Raw genomic sequence first — 27,828 nt, forward strand, 5'->3', positions numbered from 1 at the left:
CATAGATAGCCTTGCCCTTGGCTTCTATGGTAGTTCACCACCTCCCCATGGCCATACCTCCCTCTACCCATGGTCACTGAAATTGATCATATTCCCATATTCCTCTTTACTAAGACTCCTCCAAAACACCTGATATGGACCCAACAAGAACCCACCAACAAAACTTACTTAAGCCTATTATCCCAGTAGGTCTCTGTGAGAATTGGGAGCAGTCAGACCCACTCAATATCTTTTACACAGGGCATATCTACTCCCCCCTGTCTCACACCCAGGGAGGGCCAGCCTTCTGCCAGTTGCACACTCTCACTCTGAAGGCATCTGGCAACTTTCCTTCACTGCTATAGCACAGTTTTGAAATTAGATGCAAAGTATGAAACTAACATAGCATTGGTGGAGAATGGTTTGATGACAATTGATGCAGTTCTGCTGCTGCTATCGAGTACATTTGTTTCTGCAAGTTATTTAGATGGGTGTTTACCTGAAAACTACATGTAAGCTGTGAGCTCTTAGGAGGAGAGGCAGGGGGCAAGTATAAATAAATGAATAACATTTATCAAAATGCAAAGAGCTGCCTTATTCCATGGCTACACAGATGAATCAAAGAAGGGAATCCAGATTTGTAAGATTTCATTTCATGTAGCTTATATTTTAATTTTTGTTTTAACATCATGTGAAATACAATGTGACTAGCTTTTTCATTAAAAAAAATCCAATTACTTCCATCTGTACACTTGTACTGTGTACCATGAATGAGAATGCAGCATGCCATTGATGGTTTAGTAGAAGAGCTGCTGTTCACTCTGACGTCTGTCAGCAAAATGAACTAAATATATATAAGTAATTTGCTGTGGCAGGGTCTGTACTGAAACATTTCATGTTCATTGTTCAGAAACAATCATCTTGGCTTAGTCTGTATAAAAGACGCTCATCCTATTTATTTATTTATCCTATGATGCTGCCACTTGCATACCTATGTACTGCTTATGCTTTTACTTTACTGTTTTTAAAAAGTATAGAGACTTCACTGCCCTACATTAGTGTGCCCATCTTCTGCTTTTTCTTTTTGAAGGATAGCGTTTAATATAGAATCATATGGTTGGAAGGAAGTTAATGCCTTAACCTAAAGTGCTCCACTATACCATAGCTCACAACTCTCCTCATACTAATAATCTCTACAGATAATTCCAGCTCGTTTCCAAATTCAACCAAAATATAAATGGTGCTAGAAGAAGCATGCCACCATGAACAAGGGCCAGCATTCCAGAAGTGACTGAAAGCAAGAAATAGATCATTATTCATATAGTGTGCTGGTATCTCACTCATTTTCCAAAAACCTCAGAGGGACATATATAAGAATTTCCATTTTATTCTCCTAAATTAACACATGAAGCTGTCTTATACTGCATTAAACCACTGGTCTATCTAGTCTGCTTTGTCTGGAAGTGACTCTTAAGATTTCGGGCAATCTTTTCCAGCTCTCTATCAGAGAGCCTTTAATGGGAGATACCAGAGGCTCAACCTGAGACCTACTGGATGAAAAGCATGTACTCTTTAATTGAGATTCCAGGTTCTGTTAACAACTTCTCTACATCTTTGAAGTAAATTGGGCTAAGAGTTCAGGAAGTAAGTTGGGCTAAGAATTCCGTTAGCTTTCTGAACCTGAGTCATCCCAGGCCAAAATCCAGTATTCTATCTCAAGTCATTAGATCTCAAGTCATTAAATTAACTCAAGATCTCAAATCATTCAATTAACCATCCAGATAAATGATCCAACATCAGAACTATAAGGGGAGTCAAACTATAATCCCAGACTGGTAGACAATCTAGTGTGGTGGAAGAGACACTGCTTCTTCCAGAGTTTGAGTCAGTTCTTACCACACTTTTTGTAGAAGTTCCTCACATGAGCAGGGAGCTTACCTGTGTAGCTGTATAAGAGCAGACCAACTAACTCATGCGAAATCTCCCTTCCAGAATGGCAAAATTCCAATTTGTGTTTCCCTGTTCTTAGAAAAGAAGACACTGACAGGAATTCACAGCTCTGATGTTACAATGCTCGCAGAGTAGGCAGCTTACATGTGTAGGGTAGGATTTTGTTTGCAAAAGTTGGCTTTGAGCATATTATTAGTCAAAAATATTATCAGTCATGCTTAAAAAGAGTGAAGACAGAGGAACATAAGAAGCTCCCTTATGCTGATCATTGGTCCATCTAACTTAATATTGTCACCTGCTGGAAGCAGCTCTCCAAGGTTGCACACCGGGATCTGTCCCAGACCAATCTGAAGATGTCAAGGCTTGTACCTAGGAGGTTTTAACATGCAAATCATGTTTTCTATCATGATGCAGAATGTGCTGCCCCTAAATGTGGGAGGAAATCTGGGCTCACCACGAAACTATTTACATAAGTTTATCCTATAGTGACTTCAAAAATATGAGAACTAACAGGGAACCAAGAGCCAGTGTGGTGTAGTGGTTAAGGTGTTGGACTACGACCTGGGAGATCAGGGTTCGAATCCCCACACAGCCATGAAGCTCACTGGGTGACCTTGGGCCAGTCACTGCCTCTCAGCCTCAGAGGAAGGCAATGGTAAACCACATCTGAATACCGCTTACCATGAAAACCCTATTCATAGGGTCGCCATAAGTCGGAATTGACTTGAAGGCAGTCCATTTCCATTTTCAAGAGGGAACCATTCCATAGAGCTGAGCTTTGAATTTCTGGCTTCTCTCTTTACCACCAGATTCAATTATATTTTCCCTAGAGAAGATACAATAGATGGTTGGAGATTGCTATCTCTAACTACCATGAAAGATTTATTCCATAAAAGTGAGTGTATTTGTTGTTGAAACATGATGGATATGGATGGTTGAGGGAAACAACATTTTACTAGAGTGAAGCATTTTATAGCCTAGAAACACATTATTTCTGTCTGATGGAACATTTTTGTCTGGCTTTGCTGCAGTGTTAACAGTATCTAATTGTATGGAAAACCTCCTGAACTGAGTGCATTTTAATGTCAACTTGTCTGTCAGAGTTGAGTTCTTGGCATTGATTAGTTTTTATGGAAAAAAAGAATAAAAATGATGCAAAGAAAAGAGAGTGCACAAAAACCCTGTTACCTCTGGGGCAGATTAACCTTGAAAATGTCTTACTGCAAGCAGATTGCAACTAAAGTAAACAGGACATATTCTCCCCTGGAATAAATCCACTAATTGGAGCTGAAATACACAAAAGGATTGAACTGGTATACTAAGTTTTTAAAAATGGAATCACTGCTAATTATGCTGCACTTGAGAAAATAATAGAGTTGCATATGAAAAATACAAATATTTAAAGGAAGCTGTTTGTGTTGCTGGAACCAAGTTGAAATGGATCTGTGTTGGAGCTTGTTTACTCTCCTTGATATCAGTGCAGCTTTCAATACCATGGATCACAGTATCCTGGACTCACTCTGGGGTTGGGGGTCAGTGATTTTGCTCCTATCTACAATGTTGCTACCAGAAAGTTATATTGGGAGAGTCCTTTTCGGCCCGGTGGTGGTGGTGGTTAGAATTTATTACCTGCCCTTCACCCAAAGGTCCCAGGGCGGGTTACAACCATTTAAAAACATAATTAAAAACAGTTAAAAACAACCCATTTGTGGGTTGTGCTGTAGGGTCCCACACGGTTCTGTGTTGGTTCCCATGCCATTTAATTTCTGTGTGAAACAGCTGGGTGGAGTCATCTAGGGATTTGGAACACAGTGTCATCAATATACTCTCCATTCCATCTGAATCGGGAAAGGCTGTAGTTGTGTTGGACTGGGTGGAGTGACAGGCTGAATGAGGGCCAATGACTGAATCTGATAAAATGGAGGTACTCAGAATAGGTGGTTCTTTTGTCCAGGAATTAGGGAGACAGCCTGTTCTGGATGGAATAACCAAAGGAGGGTGGCCTTGATGGCAAGGAGGGCCTATTTGCAGCTACAACTGCTTCACCAGTTACGGCCACTCTCAGACCAAGATAGTTTAGTATCAGTAATCCATGGTCTGGTGACCTAATATTTGAACTATTGCAATGCACTCAATGTGGGGCCATCCTTGAAAACAGTCAGCAAGCTTCAGCTAGTGCAGAATGCTGCTGCCCAGTTATTGAGTGGGCCAATGAAATGGGAGCATGCAACACCAGTCCTTAAAGCACTGCACTGGCTATGCTTGTGTTTCAAGGTTTTGACAATGGCTTATAAAGCCCTAAATGGTTCAGGACCCAAATATCTGCAGGAGTGCAGCCTCCCAATACCAGCCTACTCAGTCCCTGCAGGGGTGGGGCTCTGCTTGTGGTCCCCACTAGGATCAAGCACACATAGCAGGGCTTTCTGTATGATGGCACCCTGACTATGGAATGTCCTTCACCTGGAGTTAATTTTGTCCTCCTTGCTGTTTACATTCTGTGTTTTAATTATTTTATTTTAGAAGTTCTTTTGGTTCTTTGTATCTTTTAATGTATTGTTATGTTATCTTTTGTTGTACATCACCCTAGGCTCCCTTTGGAGGAAGGGCAATTCATAAATATAGTGAAAATAAAATAAAATATTTGTTTAAAAAAGAATGGCTCCCCTAAGACATTGTTCTCAATCTGAAAATCAAAACATGGAAAATATAGGAAAAAGTCCTAGTTACCTACCATTAGAACCGCATTTCAATAGCCTCAAATAAAGTTCTGTGTCTGAAGAAAATTGCTTTCCTGATGTGTGCTCTAGAGCCATTTTATTAAAATGTTGTCAACTCTTCTACTAACAAAATTATGGAGTTGACTGTTAAGAGTCTTAAATCAAGAAGGCAACATGGCTTAAAGTTAAGATTGAGCTTTTAGCTCCACGATGAAATAGCACCATGCTAACATCTCAGCGATGTGCAGAATTCACAAAGATGGTCACATAAATTATATTGGCCAGTTGAACCTGCCTTTCCTTTGTTTTATAAACTTTTTAAAAAAAATGTACATAGCAGAACTAACAAAACAGAAGTATTTTCCTTAATATATGTTTAGATTTGAGCTGCAAAGTTGCCAGAAATCCTGACATCAATTAAGTGATTGATTTTATTTAATGTGCAGTACTTCAGACATTACCAGATATAGACAAGAGGTGTATGCTTGTTTCTTCCAGACTTAGCCAGCCACTGGTTGTATATATATATATATATATATATATATGCTATATTGAATTTGTCCTATGTAAGGAATATACTTACTTAGAGCAACCACATGGCATGAACTATCCGTCATCTATATGTCAGGTGTCACATTTCAGATACCAGAAGGGATCTAGATTAAAGCAATGACTTAAACCACAGGAACAGATATAGACATTAGTGCACTTTGCAAGCCAAAGTTGGAAGATGACATCATTGCATATTTTCACTGAATTGTATCATTAAATCTTTAGGTCTCCTTGGGCAAATCTACTAGCCTCATCTGCTGTGTGCATCTTCAGTTCTATTTCAAAGAGGCTCAGAGGGGATTCCCACATGGGCCATATTGACATAAATAGAGGCTTTGCAACACCATTGCCTGGTGAATTGCATCCCTTTGCTTTTACACAGGTGTTGGTACACTGAGTCAACAGAAAAATATCCACAGTCATTTACTATTACCGTGGTGAGGCTCATCCAAGATGGAGCAAAAAAACAATTCATAAAATGAGAGGAGGGTGGAAGGAGAAGAATGAGAATTATTTGTATTTAACTATGGGTTAGCAATCAAATATGCTTTGTGCAGAGCCTTCCATTCTTTCTTGGTAGATCTGTTGCTATGGCAGGTCAAACATCTGTTAATATAAGAGGAAAATTGCTCTCATCAAGTCCTTTCTCAATTCTACCACAGAAGAAATGCCCAGCAGTGTAAAATAATAGGTTTTGCTCTTTGAAAACAGACATTGGGAAATACATGCATTTGCTAAGCAATGCTGTGTTCTTGTCTTCAAAGGAAATGATGTAAATTCAGAGGGCTACTAGCCTTGAATTAAAAAAAACAAATTCTCTGATAAAAGATTCATCAGACTGCCAGATCCTGGAAGGAAACAACAGGGAATGGACATTGTTTATGAGCATCTTCTGCTCATGAATTTGCTTGAGGACACATTTCCTCATAGTCATCTCAATTGTGCTGGAGAGGATGCACTCAGAAGGGAACGTATTTTCATCTCTGGTGGACATGCCCGAAGATCAATTTGTTTTGGATTATGATTCATGATGAACTACATAAAATAACGAAGGAAGATACTCATTTAAGTCCAGAACTGTTTTTAATATCTTTATTCAAAGGTGACAACAGCACGTTGAAATCTAAAAATCTTATTTCCAAATTGTTATTAGGGGAAGAATATCAGTGTTGCAACACTGGAAATTTTTGGATAATCAATCTAGGCTTGCAGGTCTGGTACAGGAATGTCTGGACAGTCGCAATCTTGGACAAAATCACGCTGCATCTCTGGTTCCTACGAGGTAATGCAAAACCAGAAATGTTTGTGTCTATATGGTGGAGGTTTATAGACCACTCTACACAACAGGCTCTACATGATCAGCTTCCTCCAGCAGCGAAAGATATTTGGCTTTCATGATCAATCAATCTGGACCACTCACTTCTTATGTTAATCAAGCTTTTTACTTTTATACTAATTATTTAATTTGAAAGACACTTACCTGTACTTCTCTACTTACTGTATGATCCTGTAGTATTTTGTATGAAGAGTATCATTACTACAATTAGTGACTATGGGGAGGGTGGGAGGAGCAGGGGTTTTATTTTGGATTAGTTGTATTTATGTTGTATTTTGTTACATAAGTAATAAAAGTCTAATAAAAATGAATTTGCTTAAGAAACCTGTTTAGTTACATGACTAGTTCCATGGCCCCAAAGTGGTTTTTGATGTTTATCTCCTGAACAGCAGTTCTCCTTATTTGCATAGTACATGTCTTTTGAAACTGAAAGGAATTTCAAAGTAGTTTGTGATGTGCCATGCTAAAGCCTACAGTTCAAAGAGAAAAGTCAAAAATCCCACTGGCATGCCTAAAATAGTTATTTGGATCTTTGCCTATATCTTGAATTCCAAAATGAACTAGGGCTTAACATTAAAATATGGAATAAAAAATAATTGTGGAATAGTTATTTTCCGAAGTCTATGAGCTGCAAATCACCAGTTTTCTTATGTGTCACTGTCAACATGTATGTATGTTTGCATTTTAGATCAAAACTGCCATCTGGTTGAAGATGTTTTTCTCATAAATTTTACCTTGACTTGAGTGATTAATAGTGCAATCCTATATATGTCTGTTCAAAAGTAGGTCCCATTGAGTTCAAAGGATCTTACTCTAAGGAAAGTGGATATAGGATTGCAGCCTAAATTTCTGCACCTACTGTACATTCCATACTAAATCCTAAGGCAATTGGTAGAATTTATTCATGAGGAAATGCATTTATTATTAAATATAATTATTTCATTTTTGGGGGAAATATACTATCATTACCTCATTAGCTTAACTGCATTTCCAACAAAAATAGCTTGGCATTGATCCTGGCCCTGAAGATGCTTTTAAAAGCCAAGGAACTGAGAGACTGCAGCAAAGAACCTTAATGATTATTTTTTTCTCATATTGGCAGCTAATGTAGCTTTTCTTTGTCTACAAAAGTCAATTGCAGCTTGACAGGCTGCTGAAAGTAGGCCTTGCTGCCACTTTTGCAAAGACATATGGATTCCATGTTTCATTAAGACCACCCCTTCTTGAATCTGAAAACCTTTTCCTAAAACTGTGTCAGTGTGGTTAGATGGCTTTTGTACCTACTTTACCTGGATCATAGGAATCCTTAACATTGTCTTTGAGCTCGAAACAAAGACGGTACATTCAAGCCTTCCATTCACGGCTGGCAGCAAGCATGGCCCAGGTGGGACACTGGTGAGGGCTCAAAACCTAATAGGGGCCCACTGTCCCAAGCCAACCCAACACTACCAGCCACGCTGCCAATGCCTCCATCCACCTCCCCATTTGGAAAAAAAATCTGCCTGCCTGCCCAACATACTACTTGTTTTCTATGCTTCTAGATTTCCCATCCTCCTCACCACTCATGGGAGCTGAGTCACTCCCACTGAGTTGGGGCTTCACATTGGAAACTGCTTATTGCTCTGTTGTGCGCATGCCTTCTAAAAGCAGAGGCCGCGTTCTCTCTGTGTGGAGTGGAATAGGTTGCTCACTGCCAGGCTACCAATCTTCCCTCCCTTCCAGCCCTGCTCGGAAGAAAGCCCTTTGTCTTTCTTTGACAATAAGTGGTTGTCACATTGGTCAGAATTTGTTTTTGTTGAAAGGGGAGGAGCCAAGATGGAGGAGTGTGGTTTAAGAAGAAAAGGATGGGACAAAAGGGCCCTTTGGTATCCTGTGCCCAGGGCCCCCAAGAAACCTGGAGCCAGTCTTGCGTCCATTTCATGCAGTATCGTTGGAAACATTTTGAGCCATATACAGGCGGGCCCCGCTTATACGGCAGGTTCCGTTCTGGACTGCCACCGAAAAGCGGAAACCGCCAAAAAGCAGAACCCATTGAAGATAATGGTGTGCGTCGTGTTAAAATGTCGCAAAAATGGAGCGCGATGAGGAAAAACCGCTGTAAAAGCGGAACAAGCACCTTGAAGCGGGCACTTTCCCTAATTGAAAGCTGCCGCATCAGCGGAACGCCGAAAGCCGAAGCCGAAGAGAAGGCAACAATCATTTTGAAGGAGCTACAGAGTTCAGTGGCTAGGAGTGGAGTAATAGTGCACCAGTCAACCATATCAAGAGCTCTGCATAACACTGGTCTGTATGACAGGGTGGCAAGAAAGAAGACGTTACTCAAAAAGTACCATCTGAAAGCACATCTGGAGTTTGCCAGAAAGCATAAGAATACCCCAGCTGCGATATGGGAAAAGGTTTTGTGGTCAGATGAGACTAAGATAGAGCCTTTTGGCCAAAACTCAGAAGTGCTGTGTGGCACAAACCTAAAACTGCCCATGCCTCAAGATACACCATCCCTGTGTGTGTGTGAAGTGTGGTGGCAGCATCATGCTGTGGGGATGCTTCTCATCAGCAGGGACTGGGCATCTTGTTAAAATCGAAGGAAGAATGGATGCAGCAAACTACAGGGAAATACTGCAAGAGAATCTGCTTCAGTCCACAAAAAAACTGAAGCTTAGGAGGAAAATCACTTTTCAGCAGGACAATGACCCCAAGCACAAGGCCAAAGCAACATTGGAGTGGCTCAAGGTGAATATCCTACAGTGGCCCAGTCAAAGTCCTGTTCTCAATCATATTGAGAATCTGTGGCGCTCTTTGAAAATTGGGGTCCACAAGCAGCGTCCAACCAACCTGAACGACCAGGAGCAAATCTGCCAAGAAGAGTGGGCCAAAATCCCTCTGACACTGCAAAGCTGGTGCATACCTACCCCAAAAGACTTAAAGCTGTTATTGCAGCAAAAGGCGGCTCTTCTAAATATTAATGTGTGGGGGTTGAATACTTATGCAAGCAACATGTTTCAGTTTTTTATGTTTCTTAGAAACATTTCCCAACATAAAACCAATGTCACCTTACAATAATTGATTTTGAGTTTGTGTTTCAAAATAAAATATCATACAGAACGAAATTAGAATGTACCATTTGTAATTCAATAATACGAAAGCATTGGTCAGGGGTCTGACTACCTTTGCAAGGCACTTGTATACGAAGCTGGGCTTAAGAGTGAATATCATCAGTATGCTGATGATGCACAGCTGTCTCGCTCTCACTCGCTTGCTCTCTGTTCTATTTGCATCAGGAGACGCAGTTCAGATGCTTGGAGACAGTAATGGGCTGGATGAGGACCAGTAAACTCAAACTGAATCCAGACACGATGGAGGTGTTGTCTGTGTCAAGTTCTTGAGTCAGAGAGGTGGAGCGATGGCCCATCTTAGAGGGGGTTGCAGTCATCTGGAAAGGGCAGGTCAGTAGCTTGGGAGTGCTCCTTCATCTAGCTCTATCGCTTGAGGCTGTTACAACCTCAGTGTCAAGGAGTGCCTATTTCCAGCATGGCTAGTTTGCCAGCTACAGTCCTTTCAGAAGAGAGAAAACTTGAAAACCGTGATTCAAGCTTTGGTAACCTCCCCTCTGGAATATTGCACTGCAGTGTTCATGGGACTTCTCTTGAAGACAGTTTGGAAGCTGCAACTAAAGCCACAGTGCTTACAGGCATGGTGCTTTGGATACCTCCTCCAGAGTTGTAACTGTAGCACCCAATGCCATGCAAATCTGAGCGACGTTATCCTCAAAGTGCATTGCAAAATTTCCACAGCAGGCTGCTCAGGACTCCAGAGATACCCCTGGTTGGGCAGATGTGTCACCAGCTTATTCACAGTTTGAAACAGTTCTCTCTGAGAATGCAGTGGTGGTAGAAAAGTATGTTTTCTTCACTATCATCCCTGCCATGTGGTAGGAACAATTGTGTGCTCTTGTCCAGGTCTGTTCTGTGTTGCATCAGGGTTAGTGTCCCTTGTTCTCATCCCTCCTGCTTCATCCTGTGCAGCTCCCCAGTGTATCAGGGACCCCTGCACACTTCAAGGTGTGGCAAGGACCCCTGGGAATGATCAAGTTGATGGCCAGGTGCATCCCACCGTTCCACAGATAGACCAGACAGGAGTGCCAACCATATTAGCCCATATGGGCTCCTGCTGGGTGGAAGGGCGGGATATAAATCAAATAATAAATAAATAAAATCCTCCAGAGCATTCAGGAATCCTTCTGATTCCATTGTTCTTAGGGTGGGTGGTCTCAATAGGTCTCCACCCCTGCAGGGGGTACCATCACGGTAAAGGCAAACCTTACCAGGGAATTATCTGTACACGACAATAGGCTCAGTCCAAGCCTCCCTGTCAATGGAACCAAATTGCTCCCCTCTGTTGACAGATAAGTCTTGCCACATGGACTGCAGTCTACTTGCTAATTTCAATATATTTTCTATGTAAATACATACACAAAGCCTAGAAAAATCAAGTGTTTAGTTGCTATTCTACCATTGTTCCAGCAGTATAGGTATCCATGACCCTTTATTTATTTATTTATTGTATTTGTATACCGCCCCATAGCCGAAGCTCTCTGGGCGGTTTACAGTAACTAAAAACATTAAAGACAAATATACAAATTTAAAACACATTCTAAAAACAATTTAAAACACAATTTAAAAAATTAAAAACAATTAAAAAATTAAAATTAAAATACTAAATCAGTATTTAGCATACCAGCCTCACTCTCTAAAAACCAGGCAAGTTTTACAGAAGTTTTTGTGAATATGGCTGTAACATTGGCATCTATGGTGGTTAAGACTGCCAAGTTAGCATCCTCCCCCACCAGCAATATTATTGCAGATACTGCTCACAAAGGAGCCAGGAATTAAGCCAGATGATGCAATAGCTTCAGTCTCAGCCTAATGCAGTCTTGCGGGAAAGATTTTCAGGGATATGATTCCTGGACCAAGTTTTTTAAAGTTGTGGACAAGATAACAAATGTTATTTTCCTCTGTGTGTGTGTGTGTGTGTGTGTGTTTGTAGCTTATTAAAAAAAACGTTACTTTTTAGAAGCTAGAATTTTCAGTGAGGATAGCAAAAATATACAGAATTGTTAAAAAATACAATACTTTTACAAGATAAAGCCATTGAGACAAGATTTTTTTAAAACATATGTTCCTTGTTTAGCCACAAATTATTTCTTGAGATACTGTAATTCTCAAGTAGGTTTTTATTATAGGGACTCTGTAGACTATGTTCTAGATTCTTATTATCAGTAGTGTAGTGGCAAATTCAGAAGTGCAGGGTCCCTTCATGCAGGTCCAGGGCCACAGCCATGCCCCCCCCCTCTTTTGCTGCTGGGTTAAGAATGAGATCCTTTCTAAACCTTCTTCCACTACAACAGATATCCCTAGGAGCCAATCAGCAGGAAAGGCTAGAGTGTTAGTCTTCTCAGTGACTGACTCACCTCCTTTCACTCTGATTGGCTCCAATCAGCAGGAAAGGACAAGGAGGCATGTTAGAAGACTCTTCTCAGTGACTAATGCACTCCCCTTTCATGCTGATTGTCTCATAGGATACTGGAGACATAGGGACCCTGCTGAAACCTTGCTCTGAAAAAAGTAGGGGGTCTAAGACACACACACCCCAAGACCCTGGACAACTACACCCCTGCTTATTATAAATCATATTTACAATAATAAAGTTCAAGTAGCTAGAATACTGAGGGGGTTTGCTCATTAAAGACTTGAACCAATCAACACTATACATGGCCTTTCAAGTGCACCAGGGGATTATGTGGAATGAGAGGTCTGTGCATGCCTTCCATATCCCCAGCCAGCCTTTCCCACTCAGCTCAATTCATCAAGGAATCTAAGCAACCAGCAACTAAAACCCTGCTTTTTTGGCAGGTATTGTTTTATATATTATATGAAAAAAGCTTACTCAGAATGTTGTGATACTTTGGTTTGGTCCTAATAATACACTGCTGTTGGTTTTGGACTTTTCCTAACAGACCAATGCAGGTATCTAAGATTGTTGTTTGTTATGACATTATAAGATAGTTTTAAATTAAAGGGGCATAGGAGTGCCCCTTTACTTAAGATGAGTAGCAAATAAAAAAATTAATCGTTTTAGGACTATAGATTGTAAAAAATGGCACATTTGGGGCTAATTACTTGAAACTTGGTATACATGATCTAGCTGGTTGGAATCTATGAATGTGCCAGATTTCAAACAGATCCAATAAAAATCGCCACAGGTATAGCAAGTTAAAAAGTACTGAAAATTGACTTTCAACCTTTTAAACTCCATTATTTTCATCAATCTTTCCAATTTTTGTAAAACCTACTGATGTGCTTTATTCAGGCTTGGCAAGGAAGGGAATCTTTCATTGGTTTGGTAAAGTTCTGAGCAGCAGTAAAGTTTTCCTGTCTGGCAGCAACTGTAGGCAAAACAAGGCAGGGGCATGCACACATCAATATTTGAAGCAAAAAATTTACCAAGACTGAAATGTTTGCAGAGGAGTGCCTACTCTACTGGATACCACATACAATTCTTCAGTTATGGAATAGACAGTCTGATCTAGTAGTTAGATGAGGGCTCACAAATGTTTTGGAATCCATGGGCACTGTCATGGAAGAATCATACTCTAGAACAGCCTTTCCCAACCAGTGTGCCTCCAGATGTTGTTGGACCACAACTCCCATCAGCCTCCCATTGGCAATGTTGGCTGAGGCTGATGGGAGTTGTGGTCCAACAACATCTGGAGGCACACTGGTTGGGAAAGGCTGTTCTAGAACAATGCATGCATCCCCAAATCAACTGCCCAGACTCTAATATAACTCTACACCATGTCCCACATTGAAATACCCCACACAGAAACTTGCCTCATCCCTCTCTCCACACAAAACCCCCAAAACAAACCCATCCCCACACTGTAGCACCCCACCCTGAAGCCTACACACACACAGCCTGTGAGCTGCTGATGCAAGCCACAAACAGATCAACTCACAATAGGATTCCTCTAGCGAGACCATAAGGCTCAGAGGCTCAGATACATCTTTGCAGGTCCCAGGCACTTCATTGTCCTCATCTGGATTTGGACCAGAAAGACCAAGGAAAAGTGTGGATGCATGAAAAGTAAGCTGTATGTATGCACAATTTGTAACATTGCACAACATCATTACTGTTCACGGGGCACATCTGTTAAAGACATCAGCCTTTGCTTCCAATTTCCCCATTTTGTGCAGCATGAGCCAACATTATGAGAACCTTAACCCTGGTCTTAAACCAGCACAACAACATGTCTAATCTGCCATCATTTGAGGATCCCTATTGCAGCCAAGAGTGTCTGCAGAAATATTTCTGGACATACGGGCAGGTGGGGGGGGGCAGGGGCAAGGTCTATGAATTGTTAGTAAGGGTCATTGGCAACCCACTTACATTTAGCATTCTCTTGATTGCAGCCTAAGAGAGGTGGGATGAAGCAATTAAGCCCAAATGAACCGTCCCAGTGTCATCTTCCAACTTGTTTTTGAAAACATCACTTGTCGCTTAAGCCTTCCTTTCCAAGTGACTCGTGAATCCCCAATGTATCTTAGGGCATTACAACACTGTGTGATAACGTGCATTAAGTGCTTGATGCAAGTGCCTTCTTGGGGTGTTGTACACACGACATCACCCTTATGTCATCCCTGTCCCATGCTGTTCAGCCATCTAAAGCACATTCTGCTGAAACGGTTATAATCAGTTTGGGGCCAAGAATGCACTGCTCATGCGCTTGCTGCATACATGTGTATACCCAAAAAGCACTTTCTCAGGACACCTCCTATTGGGGCCGACCCACCAACATTGCAGGACTGTGCCACTTCCTCTCACCAGGTTTAACTTGTCTATGAACGAAATAGGCAAAATAGGATGCAGTATAGTCACTTAGCTGCCTCTGTATGCCTATATCCCTGGATGTCATCATATATCAACACACCAGTTTCCAGCCCCTCTTTCAATAGACTGAAAATTAATTTTTAAAAAAGATCTGTGGAAACACTATTTGAGGGGAGGAGGTTTGAAAACACACCCACCTGTGTGTACACAGACAACACAGACAGCAGCTGCTGCTTTAGATGATTTATCACTTGAAGGTGTGTACAACTGCAAACCAAGCACACTGCAAAAAACGATCCCTGTGAATTCCGAAGGCCTGAGTTGGAGTGTGTGTATCCCCTTTCTGCTGTATCCCCAATCCCACCAGCTGAAGTAATCGCAGCCAGAGGTTGGGGCTGTAAAGAGCAGGAGAACAGGTAGTGTGTGTGTGTGTTGGATTTAAATCCTACACATGCGCGCGCCCGGAACGCTGCTGCTAGGATCAAAATCGGACTCCTTTGCAGCTGTTTTAAATTTTAAAAAATTTAAAGTCGGGAGATCCCATGATCACGCATGTTCCGCGTCATGCCGCTGAGTCTGGCGACGGAGAGTGCCTGTAAATATCTCTTGGCATCGCTGCCAAGGAAGGGGTCTCCAAGAAACCCCCCCGTAGGTGGCGGCGATGCATTTTAGCGCGCCCCTCTTCCCCCTCCTCTTCGCCAGCCGGATTTCCTCCGCCTTCTGCGGTTGATGATGGCGGGGGTTGTCGTCGTTGCTGCAATCATAACAATAACATTAAGAGGGAGAGAGGGCTCTAGACGTCAAGCGGAAGGGAAGCGGCCTCACCGCCTTTAAATGGCATTGCTTGTCATCTGAGCATGCTCCTGTGTGGGCAGGCGAGGGGTATATAATGACTGGGAGCACGGCGAGTTCCAGCAAGCCACAGAAGCAGCTTGACGGGGGAGCGTGAGAGCGATTCTGCACCGCGCACGCGTCTACTGCGCCGAGGAAGGCTAGTCGCTGACAGAAGCAGGATTACCTCCGCGCGCTTTTTCGGCTGAGAAGGAGAAGAGGGGACTCACCCCCACTGCCGGCGGCATTCTCACCTCCTTTCCCGTTTCTCGTATCTTCCTTGAGAGGAAAGCTCAAACAGCAAATAAGTAAAGCAGAAACCCTAAGAGAAGCAACACCCAGCTGGTGCCAAGTGCCGCGGGCTTTAACTCGGCTCGCAGGTGGTCTCTGTCGCTCTCTTTTGCCTCAGGCAAGCATGATGGCAGCAGCAGCAGCCGCCAAGCCCACGGAGCTGATAGGCATCTGCTCGAGCTACCAGGCAGTCATGCCGCACTTCGTGTGCATCACCGAGGAGTTCCCTCAGCCCATCCGGCCCGCCAAGCTGCCCAAGGGTAAGCTGCGCAGAGCCCGCCAGTCCCGCTTCAAGACGCAGCCGGTGACCTTCGATGAAATCCAGGAGGTGGAGGAGGAAGGGGTCTCCCCCATGGAGGAGGAGAAAGCCAAGAAGTCTTTCCTGCAGTCCCTCGAGTGCCTCCGGCGGAGCACCCAAAACCTCAGCCTGCAGAAGGAGAAGAAGCTCAGCAGCTGCAGCCGGCTGAGAAACAGCCTGGATTCCAGCGACTCCGACTCGCCCCTCTGAAGGAACGGCGTCGCGGCTCGGCAACCCGAGGAGAGACACTGACTGACTGACGGGACCCTCCCTTTGCCCTCCGGTCCCCCTGGCGCTGTGCTTCATAATGAAGTTGGTAGATATTAATCCGAGAGGAACTTCGTAGAGCCTATTTGTAAATCCGAAAGGGACGGTTTCTGAAGAGACTTGGCGGCAGACGATGTTTATTTGGCTTTTTCCTTTCATAGTTTCAAATCCTCAAAGACAAGAGACTTGGGAAGATCGTTCGAGTCCCCTCCCCATCCTCGTTTCTTTCCCTTTTCCCTTTTCTGTTTTTCTAACTCTGATAAAGATCCGGTGTGAATGTGGTAGATTCCAGGGCACTTTGCCAGTAAGGTCGTGATCTTTTTTTTCTTTTTTTTTAAGAAAGTGCTTGTATGTATGTTTCAACTTTGGCTGAATTTCTCCCCTTTGAGAAAATGAAGAAAATAAAAATTGCACATTTTTTCTAACTGTTAAAAAAGATGTTTTATGAATGCAATCAGCTGCTGGACTTTATATTTATTTTTGCATTTAAACTCTTGACTGCATTAACTTAATATGTTTATACCCAGATGTCTGTAATTATTTCCACAAAAGAGAAATAAAACATATATTTGCACAAACCACTTGGGACTGGTTGATATTGCATTTGATCTTTATTTATAAAATATTTATAGACCGCCCCTCCTATAAAATATTGAGGTGGTATATATCAAAATATGTAAGTAATATTGCTTTTAATCTTCTGAAGAAGTATTGCGCAGAAAGTTCTGTGTGCATAGTGTTTTGAAATAAAGGAGTGGTAATATAGATAAATAAGTCAATTTCAGAGTTGGAATAGGTGTGGGGTTTTTTAATACCCTGCCATTTAATGGTAAAAATACGTTCAATAGTGAGTGCTTGATGTTGTGATTAGTTTATTGACCAATAAGGTTGAAGTTGTTGTTGGTTTTTCCCTTCTGGCAACTCAAAGGAGTTGTTGAGTTCTTTGAAATTGGGTATAACGATACAGTTTTTATAATGCAAGACAGGAGATTTTGCAAGGGAAGCCTGCACTGTAGGAAAAAGCATTTGCTTCCCATCCCTCTGATAACTAAGAAGATGCCTACATTTCTCTTCTCCACACCCTCCAATCATGCATATGCAGTTTTCCTACCTTTCATTTTAAAGTGCTTCATTTGTACAGGAAAGTGCTCTTTTAAAGTGCTGCTGAGACTGTAAGAACTACTGCTCCCAGTTTCTTAAACATCAGACTACTAATCTCAGTCCTCACCCTACTCCACCCCCAAGAACAGACCTTCACTTCTAAAGTGTATCACATTTTGTCAGATGTGCTGCTAAGGTCCCAACACTATATTTTGGGGGTTCTCTACTAGCAGAGGGGAAGTTCATGGGCAGGCCTCTAGAAACCTCTCACTATGAAAGGGACTGGGTCTTAATTCTGCTTGTGGGAATTTGGGGAGGAGACGAAGAAGCCATGGTGGATTTTGCTCACTTATACTACTCAAACATGAGTTTCTGGGAAGAAATCAAAAGTTGGAGCTGGAACCAGAAATCCCCCCAGGAATAAGAGGCACTGGCAGAAATAGAGGGCCAGTTACAAGGCCATTCTGCAGAAAAGAATGCATTAAGAGCCTAGATTTGAATAGCACTAAATGCTGCAGAATAGGACCAAACAAAAGGTATATACGAAGCCAGGAGTCTATGCATAGTGTACACACACATTTTTTATTTTTAAAACATTGAAATGCAAAAAACTCATTTTAGAGTTCATCATGCAGAATTTTTTAATTAATAATCAGATATATAAGATATATTACTGTCAGTTTCTCTATTACAAACCCTCTCGTAAACAATCACCATCAGCATTTTGTTCTAAACCTCTGCTTAAGGCTCTTCTGTTCACACAGGCCTTTTCTGAGCTCAATCAATTATTACTGTGTATCACTGTCCAGATGTTGACTAAGTATTTTATGCTGTTTTATGGATGTGTATTGTATAAGTCATTTATTGTGCAGTATATAAGCCTATATGGCATTGTGTGAGCCAGATTTTTCCTTTACCATAGAAACACTAAACTATATTCTTTATATGTACGTATGCACACACTCATAATCTATGCATTCAGAATGAAGATAGCATGCTACCTTGGAAGCCAGTCCTCCATCCCAAATGCAAATAGTCTCACTTCCAAGTTACTTTAAAAATAAGTAATAATTTACAAGTTATGCATGTGTATGTTCTCAGCATATTTCCAGCGTTACTGCTGTCCTGGGCTCCTACTGGGAGGAAGGGCAGGATATAAATAAGTTGTGGTCTGGAAAGCCCATCTTTAGCAGAGCTACTTGACAATGTAGGATTGCACCTTTATCCATAGCTTTTAAATAACAATAGCAGGGCAATTATCACTCAGCATTTTGTGACTCAGGGATGGATTCAAACTACTGCATCCTTGGATGATTCAAGCAACATGACACTGCAGGTTTGTGTCAAAAGTTTAGGTAAACTTCTGTAATAAGGTAGTTAGTCAAACATTTCAGGTTGATGATAAAACTTCCCCTCTTATGCCCTCTATTGTGCTTCACAAGCTGGCATTAAAGGAGGCTCTTTACCTGTATGCCTTCCATGCCTAAGTAGCCAGCATACCATTGAAAACTGGGTAGGAATGCCATTACCCATCTGAAACCCAAAAGGTCTGGCATAATGGCCCACATTATGTCTTAATCTGCATAGGGTTCTAGCAAGTACATGGAAAAGTAGGCCCATTCCCATTTTTTCAGGGGCAGGAAAGGAAGAGAGGCATAAATAAATACAGTATGTATTATACTGAGTTAAATAAATTGTTTGATGTAGCCCCTTCAGTATCAGTTCTGATTGTTGGCAGTTCTTGCTCAGAGTGGCATTCATGAATGGCAAATCATGCAGCTCATCAGTTTTTATTGATGAAGTTGTTGTTATGTGCCTTCAAGTCGATATCAACTTATGGCAACCCTATGAATCAGCGACCCCTAAGAGCATCTGTCGTGAACCGCCCTGTTCAGATCTTGTAAGTTCAGGTCTGTGGCTTCCTTTATGGAATCAATCCATCTCTTGTTTGGCCTTCCTCTTTTTCTACTTCCTTCTGTTTTTCCCAGCATTATGGTCTTTTCTAGTGAATCAGGTCTTCTCATTATGTGTCCAAAGTATGACAACCTCAGTTTCATCATTTTAGCTTCTAGTGACAGTTCTGGTTGAATTTGTTCTAACACCCAATTATTTGTCTTTTTTGCGGTCCATGGTATCTGCAAAGCTCTCCCCCAACACCATATTTCAAAGGAGTTGATTTTTCTCTTATCATACTCAAGTATGGAGGGAGAAATCCCTCCTCTTTGGCAGTACACTATAAAAAGTAGGAAGAAACATAGGAAGCTGCCTTATCTGAGTCAGGCCATTGGTCTACCTACCTCAGTCAACACTGCCTTGCAGTGACTCTCCAGGGTTTCAGGCAGGCAACATTCCCAACCTTACCGGGAGTTGCCAAGGACTGAACCAGGGATGTTCTGCATGCAAAGCAGATGCTTTACCACTGAGCACCCCCCACAAACACTTTGATATTGAAGGAATATTAGTACATTTGTCCTGGGAAAATGAGTTAATATGTATTTTTAAATGTATCGTATTCTGTTATATTTTAGATTTTATAGGAAGCTGCATGGATAGTTCCTGAAACCAAAGTGTAAGCAGGGATGCAGAATCTGGGGCCCTCCAGATGTTGTTGGACTTCAGCCTGATCTTGAAATGCAACTGACATTTAGGGTCTCCCAGATAATCAATTCAGGCCATTGTGATTTGGTGTTTTAAACAAGGGTTGTGTGAAAATCCTAGGCAGCTACTGGCTAGTGCCTAGAATTTAACTGATGATGCAGATTCTTCTTCATGGCCAGTAATTCAGATTAATTGCCAAGATGTAACTGATGAGGACATTTTGGAACCTTGACTTTGATACAAGAAGTCAACTCTTTCCCCTGTGAATTTGTTCTTTACAAGCTTACCCTCTTTTGAGTGTGCATGCACATTTTTAAGGAGAAGGGCAGCAGCCCAGCTATCTCATCCTTGCAGCAAAGCTTCCACTCTATCTATTTACATTTGGACTGCATATAGTGCTACACTTGGTACATAGTGCTACACTTGGACTGGATATAGTGCTATTGTTTTTGAATTTAGGAGTGTCTTTTGCAGGAGATTATACAGCCATGAGAGTGGCTGTATACTATAGCCAGCGTGGATTTTCCACATTCCGCAATGTTAAATTGTAAATAAACCTCATGCCATTCTGATGCTTCCCATAAACTCATTTCAAAACAAAACCTTACAAAACTTATAGTCCTGAACTCAGAAACGCTTGCTTAACAACCCTGTCAATTTTCATGGTGATACACAAAACAGTCAGAGAGAATTGAGAGTTCAAAGTCTGAAAAGAGAGAAAAAAACCCAGAGCCCATTTGGACTTTTTTCTCTGATAGTTCTCATAATCTGTTGAAATTAATTAAAAATCAGCCATGTTCACAGAGTACCTGTAATCCTAATACTGGCCTTGCCCCATACTCTGACCTTCATCTTCTGCAGTTTAAAAATTAAAAAAAAATGCCTGGCTGAGTTTTAATTAATTTAAGAAATTTTGGCTGGAAATCTATGATAATGTTGGGCATGCTCAGTAAGAACCAACTGTCAGAGTTCTAAAAGCCAGACTCACAGCTGCTGGGCTTGCCTAATCAGGGGGCCACACCAACACCAGACTTTGATTTCACTTGAGACAGTCATGGCTTCCCTCAGAGAATCCTGGGAAGTGTAGTTTGTGAAGGGTGCTGAGAGGAGACTCCTGTTCCACTGAGAGAGCTCCAGTGGCCAGACTGTTTTAACAGTTAGCCACTCTGATTGAAGGTCTGTGAGGGGGACAGGGCATCTCCTAGCAACTCTCAGCACCTTTCACTAACTACACTTCCCAGGATTCCTTGAGAGAAGCCATGACTGTCCAAAGTGAAATAAAGGCCTGGTGTGGATGTGGCCAAGGACAGCTTTGGTTTCAACTTGGGTGAGAGGCTATATGTGCCTGCTGTAGAATAAAAAAGGTGGGGAAACCCCTGAAAAAGAATGATACTGTTCACAATGTTTTCCTTTTGGAAAGGAAAGGGGCTTCCCTTCTGCCCAGTGCACACCCACCCAATCTCCATCTCCTTCTCTTTCCCTCCCCTCCCTGCCCCTCCCCCAGGTCAGTGTTGGACTATGACCTGGGAGACCAGGTTCTGAATCCCCACACCACCATAAAGCTCACTGGGTGACCTTGGGCCAGTCACTGCCTCTCAGCCTCAGAGGAAGGCAATGGTAAAACCACCTCTGAATACCATTTACCATGAAAACCCTGTTCAAAAGGTCACCATAAGTCCGGTCGACTTGAAGGCAGTCCATTTTCATTTTCAAACATGATTGCACAGAAATAAATCCCATTGAACTCAAAAAGTATGCAAATGATCAAACCCACCCTCCCTTCTCCTCCCCTATCTCCTCCCTCTTCCCCTCCCCTCCGCCTTCCTTTGTTCCTCCCTACTCATCCTCCTCCCTTTCCAATCCCCTCCTTCCCCTTTCCCCCTCCTCCCCCTCCCCTTCCTTCTCCCCATGGTCAGTTTTACCTATCTTAAGCATGATTGCATGGGAGTAAATCCCATTGAACTCAATAAGCATGCAAATGATCAGACCTGCTTTCCCCTCCTTCCCCTCTCCTCTCCCTTCCTCCTACCCTCCCTCTTCCTTCTTCCTCCTCCCTTGCCCACTCCAGCCCTCCCTCCCTCCCCCCATGTCACTTTTACCTATCCTAATCATGATTGCACAGGAGTAAATCAGACTGAACTCAATAAACATGCAAATGATCAAACCTGTCCCCCTCTCCCTCCTTCCTGCTCCCATCCCAATCCTCCCCGCTGCATTTCCTCCCCTCCCTCGTCCTCCTCCTCCCCTCCCCATCCCCTGTGGTCAGTTTCACCTATCCTAAACATGATTGCAGGGGAGTACATCCCATTGAACTCAATAAGCATGCAAATGATCCATCCATTCTCAGCAAACTTGGACAGGATCCCATTTCTTACTGTATTAAAAAGCAGGGAAATTCACTAACAGGCAAAAAAACCTTGCGGTTTAAGAACATACCTATAGCCCACAGCTATTCTATCAAACTTCAAAAAGCAGGGAAATTGGGCAGCTATAGTGAATGCACCAGGGGAGCAGGAGACCTGAACTCCTCTCTGAGATATTGTACTGCCCTACAAAGTTGTCAAAATGCAAACACAATTTGGGCTGGTCTTTCACAGTCCAATTCACTTGCTGTGTAGCTTGGAAGAATTTGGTAACATGTGCCTCTGAGCATATGGTGAGTGGTGGCAACACCTGCAATCAGCCCAAATAACAGAAAGAAGACATGTGCTGTGCTGATCTTGTTTTAGCCGGGAGGAAGCAACATTATTAAGACAGTTGATATAGTTCAGATGGTCACTTTGAATATGTCTGATTTCCTTTGCAATTTTAGTGAAGTTTCCTATAGGAAATCATTTTCTTTTGTTTCTATTTCTGTGAATATGTGAAGTACAGCAACTCTTTGCAAAATTTATACTAAAAAAACTCCAAACATAATTGTGGAATAATGGCACTGACTTCTGCAGAATAGTCTCCAGTGGACCTCAGGAGTGTCTCTATTTGCACAAGATAAAACGGGGGGAGGTGAAATATATTCTAGCAAAATTCTAGGTGTGCTCTATGTTTTTAATTGACTGTGCCCACCTTGCCTTAAATGAAGTGGTTTAAACATAGCAGGCTGAAAACATGCATCCTCTTTTTTCCAACAGCTAGAGTCATTGCTTAAGTAGCAACATATTGTAATCAGTCTGATTTTACATCAAACTGCAGTTTCAGATTCAACTGTTAATGCACACAAAACAGAAATATAGCATAACCTCCAATTTGACACACAAAAGGCTGTCTTCACTACATTGACCAATAAAAAGGCTTTGAAATTAATAAAAATAAATTTGACACAGATTTCCAGGATGAATAATGAAGAAAACAAACTTTTCCAGTTTAGATTCTCTGTAAAAACATTAGTAACACAGGAAAGAAGCAAAGTAAGAAGAACACCAGCAAGCATACAAAAATATGATTCTCCATCTTTGGAGATGGCAAGTGTTGCCAACATTCACCATATGCTCAGAGGCATATGTTACCAAATTCTTCCAAGCTACACAGGAAGTGGATTGGACTGTGAAAGACCAACCCAAATGGTGTTTGCATTTTGACAAATATGTAGGGCAATACAATATCTCAGAGAGGAGGTCAGGTCTCCTGCTCCCCTGGTGCATTCACTATAGCTGCCCAATTTCCCTGCTTTTTAAAGTTTGATAGAAATATCTGTGGGCTATAGGTACATTCTTAAATGGCAAGGTTTTTTGCCTATTAGTGAATATACATACTGATCATATCGACAAGGTTTTATGAAGACATGGTACAATAAACTAGCTTACAAAAAAAGGTGAATATATTCTCTGGTGCTTGTATGTGTATTTTGTATTCATTTGAAAATACAATGATTCTTCAACATTTCTCCCCCCCCCAAAAAAAAACAGATGTGGGCCTGACACTGAATTGAAAGAAAACAAGATATTCCTTGGTAATTTATCATTGGCTGTTAAATGAGAATTCACTCCAATTTGTTTGCAGAGAGGCTAAACGATGTTGTGTCAAAACAAGTGTTGTCCCACACCTTCCAGTGCATTTCTATGTCACCTTCCTTTTCACAAACACTCTGATCTTTTGGGGAAGCAGTATTGTTGCATAAGAACTTCAAATCAGCTTGGAAGCACCAAGGGTTGCTAGCATACCTGATCTCCAGTGAGAAAAAGTAGTGTAGTTTGCTCTTGTGCCTTTAACAGCAGCTTCAGATTCAGAAAGCAGCAGGGGAAGTTTATCAAAGTGTGTATGGAGATAAATATTAGCCCTTTTAATCCACTACATTGTGTGTGGGAGTAATCAAGAGCAGGGAAGGTATGTACAATTGCCTTCATTTATCCAACATGCATGTGTGAAAAGAGGGAGCTATAGAAGCTGGATGAAATGTTTGCAAACCTAGGCTATATTATTTGGGACCAACTTGTCAAGGACTTGATTGCTATGGTTAACAGAGAACCAGTAAAAAAGATCAGTACAGGCCAGATATCTTTTAATTTAAAACCACAGAAATTCAAGGAACCAAAGCTATAAACTGACCTGTGTTTGGTACAGATGCTGTGAGTCTTCCCAGAATGGTATTGCTGCGGCTGAATTAAAAGAAGTAGATGAGGAAAGTTTAGAAGAAAAACATACCTTTGAATGTTTAAAAAGTTATCCTGTGAATAAAACTGCAGATTATTTAGTTGCTGCATCATGTCTCTTTTCAAATGCGACCTTCAACTTATAGAGAACTTATAGAGAACCAATGAACTCTTAGCTGTGGCCTAGTTTCTAAACAAGGGTACAAATAAGGGCATGTGATTAGGTACAGAACACTGGTAAAGTAACCATGATTGACCTGTGTGATGATCCTGTATTAGTGTAAATAGGGTAAGTGCTGTTTGTATAGGAGATACATGGTAAGTGGAATGAAAGAGGAGGGGGAGTGAATGGGCAGTAGAATGCTGGATGATTGGCTGAGTGTTTAAAATGGCTGAGCGTATAAAAGGAAGAGTGACAGTGGAATCTGGGTGGATGTGATGTGATGAAAGTGAGTGGGTTGTTTTGGTGGGTTTTAGAGAGTTGTTTGCCAGGAGAGCGTGGAGAAGGAGGGGGGTGGAGTTCGGATTAGTATTAGATAAAACCATATGCTTATGTGCCTTATGAAGAAATCTTGTTATCTTTGTTATCTTTGTTATATTTAATAAAAACTATATTTGGTTTACCGAAGGCCTGATCCTTGGCTGGGGTTTCACAGACCAGAAGGGAGGGTAAGGTAATGACCAAGGCTGAAGGGAAACTGTAACAAATGGTGGCAGCGGTGAAGAGAATAACAATACAAGTATTCAGAGTCTCTGGGAATACTGGTATTAGGACGTGACTGGTAGTTGCCTAGCAGGGGGATCTGTCGAGATCTGTGCTAGAGCGGGGAGAGAAACCATAAAAAAGGACAGTCCGGACTGGTGGAGTCCCTGGTGGTGCCTAGTGACAGGCAGTAGCCACGAGCAGGTAGGAACCTGACAGGGAGAGCCAGGGAAGGGCGTCACAACCTGCAGCACATTGCAGTTCTCAGCCTCACAAACCTTTCTTTAAGAGGGAACAGTCTGTTACCAAGCATTATCCATGTAGCCCTTCCTCTCTATTGAGCCGATTCAGCAATCTCCTGCTATACCTACTAGGGCAGCGGTTCCCAACCTTTATGAGTATGGGACCTCATTTGTAAGCTCAAAATATGTTGTGACATCCCCCCCCCACGCTAATTGTAATTTTAGTCTCTGTTAAGTGAAAAAAATGGTGCATGGCAAAATCACATTTCCAAATGTCCCTTTCCAGAGAGCAAGGTGTTGCTTTCTTTTCTTAATGCAAAGATCCAATCACATTGGTATCCCCCTCCCACAAACAAAAAGCCCTCTTTTCTTGTTCTAAGCAAGGGTGTCAGCAGCAGCAGTGCAAGGAGTCGGGAGTCAGTGATAGTAATCCCCTCTTTTTCCTGGTAGCTTTGCCCTTAGCCTCCTTCAGAATCTACCATGTGTTTTATAGACAGATGCCTGCCCTCGGTGCACCTGAAAGATGCTCTCCCACTTCAGCAAAAGTCCTCCCCTCTCATCTGGAACAAGGGGAAGGTGTCCTCTGCAGCGGCAGTGGGGAGCAGACAGCACCCAGGCAGTGAAGAGTTTCTAAAAAATAATTTCTTTACTGTTTGCGCTCCCCCTCCCCTGATTACTTAACTGTTCCCCTGGGGGTCATGGCCCCCAGGTTAGGAACCACTGTTTTTGTCGTTATGTGCCTTAAAATCGATTACAACTTATGGCGACCCTATGAATCAGTGACCTTCAATAGCATCTGTTATAAACCTCCCTATTCAGGTCTTGTAAGTTCAGGTGTGTGGGTTCCTTTATGGAATGTTGATGCATTCTACTGTACTAGGGCATTAAACACGTGGAATACCTATCACATGCATGTATGATTGCCAACAGGATATGTTTTCATGTGCATTTAACTGCAGTTTGACATTTAGAAAATCTGGCCATTACTTACATATATAACCTGTTTTGAAGCATATTGTTACTTGCCAGGGCTGCACCAAAAAGGGCCTTGCTCTTTTGTCCTCCCATTGTGCCACTGTAGCGCAAGGAGCCTTGGCACTGATTCTGTACCGTGGCATAAACATGTTGGGTACTCACAATCTTGGGCATGCCAAGTATGAGGACTAGGTAAGCTGTTTGGATGCAGAACTGTGACTGGGAGCTCCAAGAAAGGAGACACAAGCCTTTCCTTAGCTCCAGGGCCTTCTGTTACAAAAGTAGGAACAAGATATTTCTTGGCCACATCCCTTTGGATATGCCGATTGACCACTCAAAAAGCCCATTAACTCACAGGCTGACTTGGCTAAACTATTAACAAAGGAAACTAGTCTGACCAGTGGAGCAGATTTCTTCCTTTGCAGATTGCATCTCTTACAGCCACACAATTACAAGTTAGAAAGGGTCTCACAGATATAATCCAAACCCATCTCCACAATCCTATAGCAATATGCATTGCTGCCAGTTCATTTCTAGGCCCAATTGAAAGGCTGAATTCTTACATTTTAAAGCCTTAAACAGGTCAGCTTCTGATTTTCTTAGGGTACATCTTCTTTCATATCATTCTCCTCAAGCAGTTGACCTTTGGATGAGGCCCTGCTCCAGATTTCATCTGATGGGGAGGTTAGGTTGGACTTCACAGGGACCAGGGCCTTCTGTTACAACCCGGATGCTGTGGAACTCCCAAAGGAGGTTCATACTGTCTTCTCCCTGCAAACAGTTCAAAGCTTTTTATTCCAATTTTGAAAACTAAAATTGACTGCTATATCCCATGTTTTATGGGAATTTTGCTGTGCTGTTTCTCATTTAAAGGGGGAGGGGAGATCTCATTGTAATAAAGTGTTATTCTTTTTTTGTATTTTAAAATGGTAAATCTGAGTTATTTTATGAATAGTGGTATATAAATTTTTAAGTAAAACTGGCAGGTTGATCATCTACTCAGTTCTGAGCTCCTAGCAGTTCAGTTCAAGAGATGTAACAACAGCAGCTTCCAATTCTCCTTTTGGTTGCAACTGCTAAATTGGTCTCAGTTTAGTCATTACCAGATATGAATGACATAAATGGTAGGCAGCATTAGTAGGAAGTAAGCCTGCAGGTCAGAAGGAATGAAGTACATCATCAAGGATGAATCAGGGCTGAAGGTCATGAATGAGATTCCTTAATATGGGAGTTACATATATCCAGTAGCCATAACCATTTCATCTGGAACTTCTTTCCCAGCCACCAGATAACTATACGCACAGGCCTGTGAATTCCCTTGTGCTAATGCTGAACATCATTATCTGGCTCAATTTGAAGACCTTTAATTATATCCACAATTCCCATCTCCCAATTCCTTCCTCCCATTTTAGCCAAATCGTGTCCTCATCCCAGCCCTGGTTGCTCTCTAAAAACTGTAGCTGAGAGATGTCCACTACAGTGGAAGATAAGGGGACAATTTCCCATTCCCCTCTGTAA

At 42.0% G+C, this 27,828-nt stretch overlaps 1 protein-coding gene across 1 annotated transcript; it reads left to right on the forward strand.

Annotated features, from left to right (window-relative positions):
• The first annotated feature begins 15,205 nt into the window (after positions 1-15,205).
• On the forward strand, positions 15,206-16,667 carry C2H11orf96 (chromosome 2 C11orf96 homolog). Its single transcript, XM_061610818.1, has one exon. It carries the CDS (start codon positions 15,665-15,667, stop codon positions 16,046-16,048), a length of 384 nt encoding a protein of 127 aa, XP_061466802.1. The 5' UTR covers positions 15,206-15,664; the 3' UTR covers positions 16,049-16,667.
• The last annotated feature ends 11,161 nt before the right edge of the window (positions 16,668-27,828 follow it).

This window comes from Rhineura floridana, chromosome 2, assembly GCF_030035675.1.
Source record: "Rhineura floridana isolate rRhiFlo1 chromosome 2, rRhiFlo1.hap2, whole genome shotgun sequence".
NCBI classification, from domain to species: domain Eukaryota; kingdom Metazoa; phylum Chordata; class Lepidosauria; order Squamata; family Rhineuridae; genus Rhineura; species Rhineura floridana.